Source organism: Mizuhopecten yessoensis, unplaced genomic scaffold (assembly GCF_002113885.1).
Source record: "Mizuhopecten yessoensis strain PY_sf001 unplaced genomic scaffold, ASM211388v2 scaffold921, whole genome shotgun sequence".
Classification (NCBI taxonomy): Eukaryota; Metazoa; Mollusca; class Bivalvia; order Pectinida; family Pectinidae; genus Mizuhopecten; species Mizuhopecten yessoensis.
Genome location: NW_018403788.1, coordinates 379,132 through 394,132, shown reverse-complemented (window position 1 = coordinate 394,132; position 15,001 = coordinate 379,132). Strand labels below are relative to the sequence as shown.

The following is a 15,001-nucleotide window of genomic DNA, read 5'->3' as shown; positions in this document are numbered from 1 at the left end:
CCAGAGGGTAGGCAGTCATTAACAGTTCTACGGAGGGTAGGCAGTCATTAACAGTTGTACAGAGGGTAGGCAGACATTAACAGTTTTACAGAGGGTATGCAGTCATTAACAGTTCTTCAGAGGGTAAGCAGTCATTAACAGTTGTACAGAGGGTAGGCAGACATGAACAGTTCTACAGAGGGTAGGCAGACGTTAACAGTTCTACAGAGGGTAGGCGGACATTAACATTTCTACAGAGGGTAGGCAGTCATTAACAGTTCTACAGAGGGTAGGCAAACATAGGCTCACTGGAGTAAACATTATTGTTAAATCTAGGTTTTCCCTGACATTTGGGAAATGAAAGCTTATATGGACACAAATACAGCTAATCTGGTCAACTTATTTTATCAAATATTTGATGACTGGTTTAAAATTGATTAGAAGAATGAAAGCATTATGGAATGATAAAGACAATTACTCAAATGAATGAGGAAATAAATCTGTGGAAAAACGTTGATTATCAAGAACATTTAAAGAACATGTTTGAACATATTTAGTTGTTAAAATGAAGAAAAAGTTTTGAAAATTTTCAAGTACCGTTATTACCATTTTGATAATTCATTATTATTACGTCGGTGCAAAGCCATCACTTTGGAGAATGAAACGAAATCAAGTAATTTGTACAAAAAATATATTTATTGAAATGTGAGTGATCAAATGTTTCATCAATAAATACTTCTGACTCTTGTAACTCAAATATAACCATTCATTTAGTACAGTGTAAAACCAACACATTCTTCATCAAGATGGAGTATTTGTCATTGAATATTAGCATTAACTTAAAACACCAACAGTAATCCAATGATTCTGTATGGTACAGGTAAATCTTGTAAGTTGTGGTACCACACTAAAACTGTAACACCACTATGACACAATGACCGCACCGTTACAGCTGTTAACTACTTCTAACAATCCATTATACACCGGCTGGTACAGCCTGATTCCATGTGTGTCGTTATACAAGGCTCTGGAATGCACAGTAATAGGTTTTGTAGGGTCAATGGATTACAGTTTTGGAATATTCTTCACCAACTGATAACACAAGAATAGTACTCTACATTTGTCAAAACCAAAAAAACATAGAAATTATTATTGAAGCCTATAGACTGATTCCACTCGAGGTGGGGTATCTTGATATCTGCACAGAAGCACTATAATCCCCACCATTACTCAACAGCCACGGAAATGTTGGAAAAAATACCACTGAAGTATGGCTATTTTCTTTTATGCAATTTGCCAGCTAGCTCTTTCAAAATACTTGTCAGACTAAAGACATCCGGGTACTAAAAATGTGTGATTTTAAGAAAACAAAAACAGCATGAATAACAACATGGTAATTTGTAAACCTTGTTATTAGATGAACTAAACCTGAACGTTTTTATGAGGAACACTTGAATTTGTCCTGGAGAGGATGCTTGTTTCTTTATTTAGTCATCTCTGGAATGAATAAACGTGAAATATTTTAATTTGCAAACAACTCTCCCTTTGAGTAAACAAGNAAAAAAAAAAAAAAAAAAAAAAAAAAAAAAAAAAAAAAAACATGTCCTTAAACGACCTTGGCTGTTAATATGGTGTGGAACAAAATTTAAAAAAAACTGATCGCAAAACTATAATGATCAAAAGTAAGAGGACACGAGTGTCGCAAAACTATAATGATCAAAAGTACACGAGTGGAGCAAAACTATAATGATCAAAAGTAAGAGAACATGAGTGGAAATAATGAACAGCACCAGGGAATGTGTAGTGGGTTCTGGACGTGTTCAAATGGTCCAGACGGCTAGCCCAACCATTAGCAATAAACAGTATACAGAGATGAAATAAGGAATGTCTCTGACATAAACGGTTTACAAAGATGAAATTATAAATGGCTCGGACCACTTTCTCGTTTGAATTAAATTAGAAATGTCCACATTCCTTCATTTAGTGTACTGTTCTGTTAAATTAGAAACAAAGTGACAATCTACCAGCAAATGAAAGTGCAACACTACAAGGGAGTTACTTGGATCTTCAACCTAACTCCTACAGGTGAAAATAGGCTAACCTGAATCCCCTACATGGGAGAATGAACTTGTCTAATGTAACAAAACAGTCTCTAGCTAGTACAATAATTACAAACATAAAAGTATGATGTATACAACAGTACACTTCTGTCGTTGTGTAACAAGGCAGATAATCATATAATATTTAACATTGACATAAAAAACAATTGCATGCAATTAATTTCTTTAAAATCTATTAAACAATTAATAGCAAAATACATGTCAACAATTTAAAAAAAAAATCAAAAAATCTTACTACCAGCAAAACAGTAAGTTGGCTGGTCACTACCAACAAAACAGTATGTTGGCTGGTCACTACCAACAAAACAGTATGCTGGCTGGTCTGTTTATGTTGGTCTTGGCTTCTAAACTTCATTAACAAACATTCATGGTAACCATAGTGATATTTCTTATCTATGTAAATATTAAGATCGATGTCCAGTCCTACTCGGGATATAAAGTGTACAAATGGTCCTCATCAATTCCATCTCACAACAACACTATATATACATCTCCATAACAACAACTACAATGATATGATACGTTTCCATGACAACACAAATATTTCTGACAAAGTGTACTTCTTAATCACAATATTAGAACAACTTCATTCCAAAAAAAATATTACTATATCTCCATGACAACAGATACAGGTAATGTCAGCAACTTCACACAAACGTTTTTAAAAATATGCCCGTTTAGTCTGTTACTTCAGTAAGACGACACTAAGTGTTCCTACATGGCAATAATCTGTCTGAGCTGTACACAGCACTGTAGGTGTTCCACAAGGCATAGTGGGGGGAAGACACTGTTTTAACGTCCCACACTGGGTATGTACACCATTTCCTGAACTAAGACTGACTGGCTATACTAGTTTAAGTCACAAATCAATAGTAATGTAGAAACACTGCAGAAACCAAAATACCCTAATTTCTTGATAAGAAGCTGTAGCTTATTTTTTTTCTGTATGAATCCCAGCCTTTTGTCCATAGCTAGCTCCATGGAGGTGTTGCTTTCAAATTAGTTAACTGGTGTAATATAGGCCCTATATTTAAACAATGTTTTTGCTCTTTTTTTTATTCGATAGTGACATTGGTATTTTTTGTTTTTGATATCTATATCATATCTAACACATTTCATTTACTCAAAATAGTCATCAACTGCTTTCTGAGCGAAATCTGTTTTTTTAAGTTCCTGTATCAGGCTATACATTGAGATTTTAGGGTATCTGGACTTACAAAGTTTCACTATACTAAATCACTGAGAGTTTCTGCATAATAAAATCACCTACATATGGGGTTTTTTTCCAAAATAATTTTTATATAACTTTATCAATCCAAACAGGCAATAGAGATCAATGTAGAATCAACCACTTGGTACAACTACAAGACAATGGTAACCATTGATCTCCACAAAACATCAGTCTCCAACCACAACATCAGTCCATCCACAACATCAGTCTCCATCCACAACATCAGTCTCCACCCACAACATCAGTCTCCAACCACAACATCAGTCTCCATCCACAACATCAGTCTCCCCCCACAACATCAGTCTCCAACCACATCATCAGTCTCCACCCACAACATCAGTCTCCAACCACAACAACATCAGCCTCCAACCACAACATCAGTCTCCAACCACAACATCAGTATCCAACCACAACATCAGTCTCCAACCACCACATCAGTCTCCAACCACAACATCAGTCTCCCCCCACCACATCAGTCTCCAACCGCCACGTCAGTCTCCAACCACAACATCAGTCTCCACCCACAACATCAGTCCCCACCCACAACATCAGTCTCCAACCACAACAACATCAGCCTCCAACCACAACATCAGTCTCCATCCACAACATCAGCCTCCATCCACAACATCAGTCTCCACCCACAACATCAGTCTCCAACCACAACAACATCAGTCTCCAACCACAACATCAGTCTCCATCCACAACATCAGTCTCCAACCACAACATCAGTCTCCAACCACAACATCAGTCTCCACCCACCACATCAGTCTCCAACCGCCACGTCAGTCTCCAACCACAACATCAGTCTCCACCCACAACATCAGTCTCCAACCACAACATCAGTCTCCACCCACAACATCAGTCCCCATCCACAACATCAGTCTCCACCCACAACATCAGTCCCCATCCACAACATCAGTCTCCAACCACAACATCAGTCTCCCCCCACAACATCAGTCTCCACCCACAACATCAGTCTCCACCCACAAAATCAGTCTCCATCCACAACATCAGTCTCCACACACAACATCAGTCTCCACCCACAACATCAGACTCCAACCACAACATCAGTCTCCAACGACAACATCAGTCTCCATCCACAACATCAGTCCCCAACCACAACATCAGTATCCAACCACAACATCAGTTCCCACCCACAACATCAGTCTCCAACCACAACATCAGTATCCAACCACAACATCAGTCTCCAACCACAACATCAGCCTCCATCCACAACATCAGTCTCCAACCACAACATCAGCCTCCACCCACCACATCAGTCTCCAACCGCCACGTCAGTCTCCAACCACAACATCAGTCTCCCCCCACCACATCAGTCTCCAACCGCCACGTCAGTCTCCAACCACCACATCAGTCTCCACCCCCAACATCAGTCTCCAACCACAACATCAGTCTCCACCCACCACGTCAGTCTCCAACCGCCACGTCAGTCTCCAACCACCACATCAGTCTCCACCCCCAACATCAGTCTCCAACCACAACATCAGTCTCCCCCCACCACATCAGTCTCCAACCGCCACGTCAGTCTCAAACCACAACATCAGTCTCCACCCACAACATCAGGCTCCACCCACAACATCAGTCTCCACCCACAAAATCAGTCTCCATCCACAACATCAGTCTCCACACACAACATCAGTCTCCACCCACAACATCAGACTCCAACCACAACATCAGTCTCCAACGACAACATCAGTCTCCATCCACAACATCAGTCCCCAACCACAACATCAGTCTCCACCCACAACATCAGTCCCCATCCACAACATCAGTCTCCACCCACAACATCAGACTCCAACCACAACATCAGTCTCCAACGACAACATCAGTCTCCATCCACAACATCAGTCTCCACACACAACATCAGTCTCCACCCACAACATCAGACTCCAACCACAACATCAGTCTCCAACGACAACATCAGTCTCCATCCACAACATCAGTCCCCAACCACAACATCAGTCTCCATCCACAACATCAGTCCCCAACCACAACATCAGTCTCCACCCACAACATCAGTCTCCAACCAAAACATCAACACCTTACTATATATACATCATTAGAACAATATACGAATGAACACTATCATGTTATCATAGTCTCTATATAGTCAATCTATTAAACTACATATATATATATTTATATAACACAATGCACCTGTGCATCAGTCTCCAGTAAAATAGAAATCTTTTACACTTTACTAATATATCTATACAACAGGATGTATACTTATGTAATATATCGGCCACAGACAGACAGATACAGGCCACTAGGTCATACTAGGTAAGTCACTTCAATAACCTTTTGTTTTTACTTGATCACAATTTATATATTCTAAATTTGATTCACCATTATTATATGTTAAAATAAGCTTTATAGCGAAATTACTATTTTATTAACTACAAATATATATGAAAATAGAACTTCTAAGGTTCCATAAAAATATAATGAATTCATAACATAAATTATTATTATCAGCAAGTTTACTAGAAATTATTTTCAGTTTTTAAGTTTCTCCTACAGTCAACATGTAGCAGTAAAACAGTGTGAGACCTGACTAGACAGGAAAGCCAATGAACAGCGAAGTTCTGAGAAAGAGACAGCAAAGGAGCAAGTAAATAGACTTCAGCAGGTTTTCACCTGTACACCCTATTACTGAGTAACAAGTAGATAGACTTCAGCAGGTTTTCACCTGTACACTCTATTACTGAGTAACAAGTAGATAGACTTCAGCAGGATTTCACCTGTACACCCTATTACTGAGTAACAAGTAAATAGACTTCAGCAGGTTTTCACCTGTACACCCTATTACTGAGTAACAAGTAAATAGACTTCAGCAGGTTTTCACCTGTACACCCTATTACTGAGAAACAACAAGATAGACTTCAGCAGATTTTCACCTGTACACCCTATTACTGAGTAACAAGTAGATAGACTTCAGCAGGTTTTCATCTGTACACCCTATTACTGAGAAGTGCTGTCCAACATGCACTATTAAGGTCAAGGGCACATCAAATAAAACATATTACAATCCCTCTATTCTGAAACATTTGTTTAAGTGTTTTCTACAGAAAAATTCCATGAGAATTACAATGTTCAAAAAAACACAAACTGCCGAGTCAAACTTGGGACTTTTACACTGCCAATGGTACACTTCCCCAACCAATGAACCAACCTGCCTAGCATCAAAATGAGATGCTAACTATGGGCTGCAAGCTGAAGTCTCATGGGGAAAAATCACTGAACTACTTATGGAGAGATAACACCTTGACAGCTGCTAGCTTAAATCATCATATACTGTATAGCGGTTATATGTCGCGGGGTTTTAATCTCCCTTTGACTAATATCCGCGAATTCTAAACACCAGCGAAATTATTGAAAATATTAACCACTTTTATGGACCTTATCACAATATGTTGAAAATACTTATAACCCAACGCTGTTATGCAAACTTGAATGAACTCAAATCAGTTTATCACCGGACAACTGGGCAGTCCATGTAAAAACAACACTTACCTATAAGTGGTCACAACCTATGTATGTGTACACAGTAGGTGATTTATTGATAACAGTTTACTCCTACAAAGATACATAAACATTTGATTTCCTTCTGAGTGAAGTCACTGGCGAATGATGACGCTTGGGATCAGTGTTTTCAAACAGTTAACCTGTATTTCGATGTTTAACCCTTAAATGATGACACACAAAATACTTTGCACGACACATGGGATTCGGGTGCGCAGAGAAATTAAACCCCCACGAATATGAACTGAATACGAAACCACTAAATATTGACCCCGCAAATTTAAAGCGCTATACAGTAACTCTTTTTATAGCAATATTAATATCTTAGGACTATTATCAACTCAAAATTAGTACCTGCAGAATATTATGAACTCAATTTTAGTACCTGAAGACAGTATTAACTCAACTTTAAAGTTTCTTCATGGCTTTAAAAAGTGAGTAAGATTACTATGCGTAGATAATACAAGAACAAATAAACATTGGATGTGGGCCTACTGAGATTACTGTCCTCCCTACAAACGAGCTCTGATGGGAAGGTGTATCACCAAACCTATACCAATGGTAGAACAAGACTTGTTATGTATCCTTTTGGCAACCTTTGACTCAATATTGTTATCAGCTAAGTAACTCAGCTTCTTGATATATGTACAACCTATCATATGCAAAACTATATATATCCTCATTTCTAATAATGGGCTGGATTGTTCAAAATATATACTCCCAAAAAATCATACCCACAATAAAATACTAACAAATACATCTCCATTACAACTTTGTATCAGTTACTCGACACCAGCTAAATATATACCAAGCATACAGCTACCTTACCATATATACTACCAGCTAACACAAACATTGGCAAAGTTAACACTACATACTGTATCACACCACTTCCTACACATTCACACAGCAAACACGGCTCAATACAGCTGTGTATAGACGTATCAATGTCTGGGTGGGGAGTTATCTGAGTGAGAAGCACGATTAGGTGGTTTCTGTTGTTGTGGTGGATTTTTAGAGGGTTTCTGTTGTTTTGGTGGTGGGGGAGGTTGATGGTTAGGAGGAGTTGGTTTACGTTGTTGATTTTGCTGCTTCTTTTGCGTTGCTTGCTGTTGTTGCTGTTCCTGCTGTTGTCCTTGCTGTTGCTTTGGTTGAGGTTGTTCCTGCTGTTGATTTGGTTGATGTTGTTCCTGCTGTTGATTTGGTTGATGTTGTTCCTGCTGTTGCTTCGGTTGATGTTGTTCCTGCTGTTGCTTTGGTTGATGTTGTCCCTGCTGCTGTTTGCCTGGTGTACTCTGCTCAGTTGTTGCTGCCTGTTGTGTTGCGCGCTGTTTTTCTTTGTGAGCCTTGATGGCATCGTTGATGCGAGAACGTACGATCTGTAGATGGTTGTAGATGTACTCCTCCTCGGGAGCCATGTTGTGGACGCGTGCGAGACACTTCTCTGCACGGAACAGGTCGCGCTTCTCCACGTACACCACACAAAGGTTGTGATGTGCCTGAACATTTAGGGGATCCAGATCTACCACCAGATTGAAGTTCTACAACAAACACAATCAAAAAGATTTTATAGTGGAGACAAAAACAGCAGTATTAAACAGTGCAAAATATGTCATGAAGCCGGCAATCATTTATTCTGTATATTAGCAATGTCTCAATCTTTATAATTCTTCAAGGAAATACATTGAACAATGAGTTTGTAACACTTTAATTTGTACACATTAGCCAGGACTTCAAAACAAACATAGTTCGATGAGACTGTGAATGGGTTTTCTAAATTAAAGCCAGGATTGCTGTAACAGATATAATACCTGATCTGAATCATTAGGGAACAGTCATAACAAATCTGATCAAAAGCTGTAAAAGGTTATAATTGTGAAGATGTAATGAGAGAAATGTTCTATTTAGAACTGGAAAGAAAACAACAAAGACGGTATATAGACCAAGATATCATAACAGACACTAACATGATTTAATTTAATATATGTCATTTTAGATCAATTACATCAAAATTTTAGAAAATACCAGCTAGCATCTACCTAGAGCAACGTTTTATTATAAACCTATTCCATTGAATGGTTAAAGTTCTAGATGATTACACACCTGTTCTGCAGTGTTAAATGTATGGTCAATGTTCTAGATGATTACACACCTGTTCTGCATTGTTAAATGTATGATCAACATTCCAGCTGATTACACACCTGTTCTGCATTGTTAAATGTATGATCAACATTCCAGCTGATTACACACCTGTTCTGTAGTGTAAAATGTATGGTCAATGTTCTAAATGATTACGCACCTGTTCTGCAGTGTTAAATGTTTTGTCAATGTTCTAGATGATTACACCCCTGTTCTGCATTGTTAAATGTATGATCAACATTCCAGCTGATTACACACCTGTTCTGCAGTTTTAAATGTATGATCAATGTTCTAGATGATTACACACCTGTTCTGCATTGTTAAATGTATGATCAACATTCCAGATGATTACACACCTGTTCTGTAGTGTTAAATGTATGGTCAATGTTCTAAATGATTACACATNCTGTTCTGCAGTGTTAAATGTTTGGTCAATGTTCTAGATGATTACAAACCTGTTCTGCAGTGTTAAATGTATGGTCAATGTTCTAAATGATTACACACCTGTTCTGCAGTGTTAAATGTATGGTCAACGTTCTAGATGATTACACACCTGTTCTGCAGTGTTAAATGTATGGTCAATGTTGTAAATAATTACACACCTGTTCTGCAGTGTTAAATGCATGGTCAACATACTAGATGATTACACACCTGTTCTGCAGTGTTAAGCGTATGGTCAATGTTGTAAATGATTACACACCTGTGCTGCAGTGTTAAATGTATGGTCAACGTTCTAGATGATTACGCACCTGTTCTGCAGTGTTAAATGTATGGTCAATGTTCAAGATGATTACACACCTGTTCTGCAGTGTTAAGCGTATGGTCAATGTTGTAAATGATTACACACCTGTTCTGCCGTGTTAAATGTATGATCAACGTTCTAGATGATTACACACCTATTCTGTAGTGTTAAATGTATGGTCAATGTTCTAGATGATTACACCCCTGTTCTGCAGTGTTAAATGCATGGTCAACATTCTACATGATTACACACCTGTTCTGCATTGTTAAATGTATGATCAACATTCCAGATGATTACACACCTGTTCTGTAGTGTAAAATGTATGGTCAATGTTCTAAATGATTACACATCTGTTCTGAAGTGTTAAATGTATGGTCAACGTTCTAGATGATTACATACCTGTTCTGTAGTGTTAAATGTATGGTCAACGTTCTAGATGATTACAAACCTGTTCTGCAGTGTTAAGTGTATGGTCAATGTTGTAAATGATTACACACCTGTGCTGCAGTGTTAAATGTATGGTCAACGTTCTAGATGAATACCCACCTGTTCTGCAGTGTTAAATGTATGGTCAATGTTCTAAAAGATTACACACCTGTTCTGCAGTGTTAAATGTACGGTCAATGTTGTAAATGATTACACACCTGTTCTGCAGTGTTAAATGCATGGTCAACATTCTACATGATTACACACCTGTTCTGCAGTGTTAAATGTATGGTCAATGTTGTAAATGATTACACACCTGTTCTGCAGTGTTAAATGTACGGTCAATGTTGTAAATGATTACACACCTGTTCTGCAGTGTTAAATGTATGGTCAACGTTCTAGATGATTACACACCTGTTCTGCAGCGTCCAGGTTTTTGAGGTTATTCACATTGATGTCGCCCATCAACATGTTGCCTTTGGTGTGATTCGGGTAGAACTGAAACAAACATTCATATTATTTACCTCCTTTTATTGGGTATGACCTACTGAAAAACGACAGAATGACTTATGACATCTGTAGTAAGTTGTCTGTCTGGAAAGGATACAATATGGTATGATATCATTTGTTCAGGTAGTAATATTGCCATGTCCACAGTGTACAATGTTTTGTAATTATAGAGCGGCCCCAGGGTTATACCACATCGCTGAAAAAGCTAGCTCGCCAGTAGGCAGTATTTTGCTCTCATATTCCGTGGTTGTTACACTATTCCCCCTCTGAGAAGTGTTGTCCAAAGACTTGATATAGGGAATCCCCTTGGTGCTCCCTATGTACTAAATTGAACAACTACATTTTCGTAATAGTAAGCTTATGGGAAAACGCACCGAGATGTCGAAACGTAATTAAGTCGATTAAGGCGAATCTCTGACATAGGAATTTGGCTAAACCTTCTTTGTTAGCAGTTACCTATTTAATAATACTTTTCACATAAACTCAGGTAACAATACATTATGTATCAACTGTATCTTTTATTAATGTTTGACATAAATAAATTTGTTGATCGTCATTTGTCTTAAAATTACGTGTACCAAGGGAGATAATCCAAGATGGCGGTCTACCGGAATTGTCGATCTCTTATACCTGTGTATTTTACGCACCCCCCACTTTGAGTATTAAATTTCTGAAAAAAAAGTGCGCAAATTACATGGATTTTTACGGTACCTTCCCTGGTCACCAGGAACTGGCCCTACAAGGTAACCCTGAATCACGACGCTGCCCCACAATGTAGTGTGCGAGTGGGCACCGTTCCTACCAGGGACCACGCTCGATGTTACATCCTAGGGCTATACTGCATCACTGCTACATCAATAACACAACTGCACTGAATGTTTTATTGCATAATTGATTACATCTCTAGTAATTTAGCTTATGACCTACCTGTAAAAGGTTCTCCAGGTAGGGAACAGCTTCCAAAGGTTTCTTCATGTTATTAGTGAGAAGGAGTGCAAGGTTAAACAAGGCACTTTTAAAGTTCCCTTCCAGCTGTCGACGATACAGAAACATAATACAGAAATCAGGCAGCATAACGTGGAACATATCCGACTCAAAAGTCACGACATCAACAATTATTCACAGTGTATTACGCTGGTTTTGACAGTTGATTGATTTTGTTCAAACCATTTACAGTCAAACACTTGTTATTAGATTGCATTGACCTTCAATTCTAACCTTCCTAAAACCTGGCCTGTTAAAAATATTAACTACCTTTGGTTACCATATATATATATATATATATATATAGGCACTTTGTTCTGTCAAGCTGACATTACTATTACCATATATATATAGGCACTTTGTCTTGTCAAGCTGACATTACTATAACCATATATATATATAGGCACTTTGTCCTGTCAAGCTGACATTACTATTACCATATATATATAGGCACTTTGTCCTGTCAAGCTGACATTACTATTACCATATATATATAGGCACTTTGTCCTGTCAAGCTGACATTACTATTACCATATATATATATAGGCACTTTGTCCTGTCAAGCTGACATTACTATTACCATATATATATAGGCACTTTGTCCTGTCAAGCTGACATTACTATTACCATATATATATAGGCACTTTGTCCTGTCAAGCTGACATTACTATTACCATATATATATAGGCACTTTGTCCTGTCAAGCTGACATTACTATTACCATATATATATAGGCACTTTGTCCTGTCAAGCTGACATTACTATTACCATATATATATAGGCACTTTGTCCTGTCAAGCTGACATTACTATTACCATATATATATAGGCACTTTGTCCTGTCAAGCTGACATTACTATTACCATATATATATAGGCACTTTGTCCTGTCAAGCTGACATTACTATTACCATATATATATAGGCACTTTGTCCTGTCAAGCTGACATTACTATTACCATATATATAGGCACTTTGTCCTGTCAAGCTGACATTACTATTACCATATATATAGGCACTTTGTCCTGGCAAGCTGACATTACTATTACCATATATATATAGGCACTTTGTCCTGGCAAGCTGACATTACTATTACCATATATATAGGCACTTTGTCTTGTCAAGCTGACATTACTATTACTTTTTTGTTCATTTCATGTCATTTCTTTAAAAGTATTTTTATTGGCCCTAATGACCTCTTCTGTTTTGATGGGCCATTAAGAATGTAATACTAAGAATTGTTCAGGAGATAGTTTACAGTGTCTACCCTGTTGAAGACTGGCCGAGTGTGACAGTAACATATATATACCTCAATACAGCGTTTGAAGTGCATCTCAGCGCTGACAAAGTCACGACGGTCCATTTCCAGCATACCTAGTGTAAAGTGTACCTTGGAATCAGAGGGGTTAACTGCCTTCAGCCTGCCAAGTCTGGGGTGAACAAAGCAAGTGAAGACAGTATAGGACAAAATCACAACACTAGAATTATTTTCTTTAATAAAACCAACTCATAACATTTTCTAATCTGGTTTTTACACCTCATGATAATATCTGTGAGAGTAAAGTCTTTCTCTTATATATTTTGGTGATTTACATTAAAAAGTGGAGTGAACTTCTAATTGATAAATAACGTAAGCAGTTTTTGACCTGTTAATGGTTGTAAAAGATTGGGGCAGAGATCAGAACAGGTACCCTTGTTAGATCAGAACAGGTACACTTGTTAGATCAGAACAGGTACTCTTGTCATATCAGAACAGGAACCCTTGTTATATCAGAACAGGTACACTTGTTATATCAGAACGATACCCTTGTTATATCAGAACAGGTACACTTATTAGATCAGAACAGGTACACTTGTTACATCAGAACAGGAACCCTTGTTAGATCAGAACAGGTACACTTGTTAGATCAGAACAGGTACCCTTGTTAGATCAGAACAGGTACACTTGTTAGATCAGAACAGGTACTCTCGTTATATCAGAACAGGTACCCTCGTGTTAGATCAGAACAGGTACACTTGTTAGATCAGAACAGGTACACTTGTTACATCAGAACAGGTACACTTGTTAGATCAGAACAGGTACTCTTGTTAGATCAGAACAGGTACTCTTGTTATATCAGAACAGGAACCCTTGTTATTTCAGAACAGGTACACTTGTAATATCAGAACAGGTACCCTTGTTATATCAGAACAGGTACACTTGAGAACAGGTACACTTATTAGAACAGAACAGGTACACTTGTTGTATCAGAACAGGAACCCTTGTTGGATCAGAACAGGTACCCTTGTAGGATCAGAACAGGTACCCTTGTTGGATCAGAACAGGTACACTTGTTGGATCAGAACAGGAACCCTTGTTGGATCAGAACAGGTACCCTTGTTGGATCAGAACAGGTACCCTTGTTGGATCAGAACAGGTACACTTGTTGGATCAGAACAGGTACCCTTGTTGGATCAGAACAGGTTCACTTGTTAGATCAGAACAGGTACCCTTGTTATATCAGAACAGGTACCCTTGTAGGATCAGAACAGGTACCCTTGTTGGATCAGAACAGGTACACTTGTTGGATCAGAACAGGAACCCTTGTTGGATCAGAACAGGTACCCTTGTTGGATCAGAACAGGTACCCTTGTTGGATCAGAACAGGTACACTTGTTGGATCAGAACAGGTACCCTTGTTGGATCAGAACAGGTACCCTTGTAGGATCAGAACAGGTACCCTTGTTGGATCAGAACAGGTACACTTGTTGGATCAGAACAGGAACCCTTGTTGGATCAGAACAGGTACCCTTGTTGGATCAGAACAGGTACCCTTGTTGGATCAGAACAGGTACACTTGTTGGATCAGAACAGGTACCCTTGTTGGATCAGAACAGGTTCACTTGTTAGATCAGAACAGGTACCCTTGTTATATCAGAACAGGTACCCTTGTAGGATCAGAACAGGTACCCTTGTTGGATCAGAACAGGTACACTTGTTGGATCAGAACAGGAACCCTTGTTGGATCAGAACAGGTACCCTTGTTGGATCAGAACAGGTACACTTGTTGGATCAGAACAGGTACCCTTGTTGGATCAGAACAGGTTCACTTGTTAGATCAGAACAGGTACCCTTGTTATATAATAACAGGTACCCTTGTTGGATCAGAACAGGTACCCTAGTTGGATCAGAACAGGTACACTTGTTGGATCAGAACAGGTACCCTTGTTAGATCAGAACAGGTACCCTTGTTAGATCAGAACAGGTACACTTGTTACATCAGAACAGGAACCCTTGTTGGATCAGAACAGGTACACTTGTTAGATCAAAACAGGTACACTTGTTAT

General features: G+C 38.5%; 1 protein-coding gene across 1 annotated transcript in view; it reads right to left on the bottom strand.

The window, feature by feature from the left end:
* Positions 1–6,212: 6,212 nt before the first annotated feature.
* LOC110455101 (transmembrane and TPR repeat-containing protein 3-like) overlaps positions 6,213–15,001 on the bottom strand; it is a 60,292-nt gene continuing 51,503 nt past the window's right edge. Inside the window, exons 17-20 of the mRNA XM_021505048.1 lie at positions 12,984–13,104; positions 11,621–11,725; positions 10,598–10,681; positions 6,213–8,417 (exon numbers count right to left, since the gene is read on the bottom strand). Coding sequence (XP_021360723.1) covers positions 7,821–8,417; positions 10,598–10,681; positions 11,621–11,725; positions 12,984–13,104 — 907 coding nt within the window. The 3' untranslated portion in view covers positions 6,213–7,820. The remainder of the gene's footprint in view (positions 8,418–10,597; positions 10,682–11,620; positions 11,726–12,983; positions 13,105–15,001) is intronic.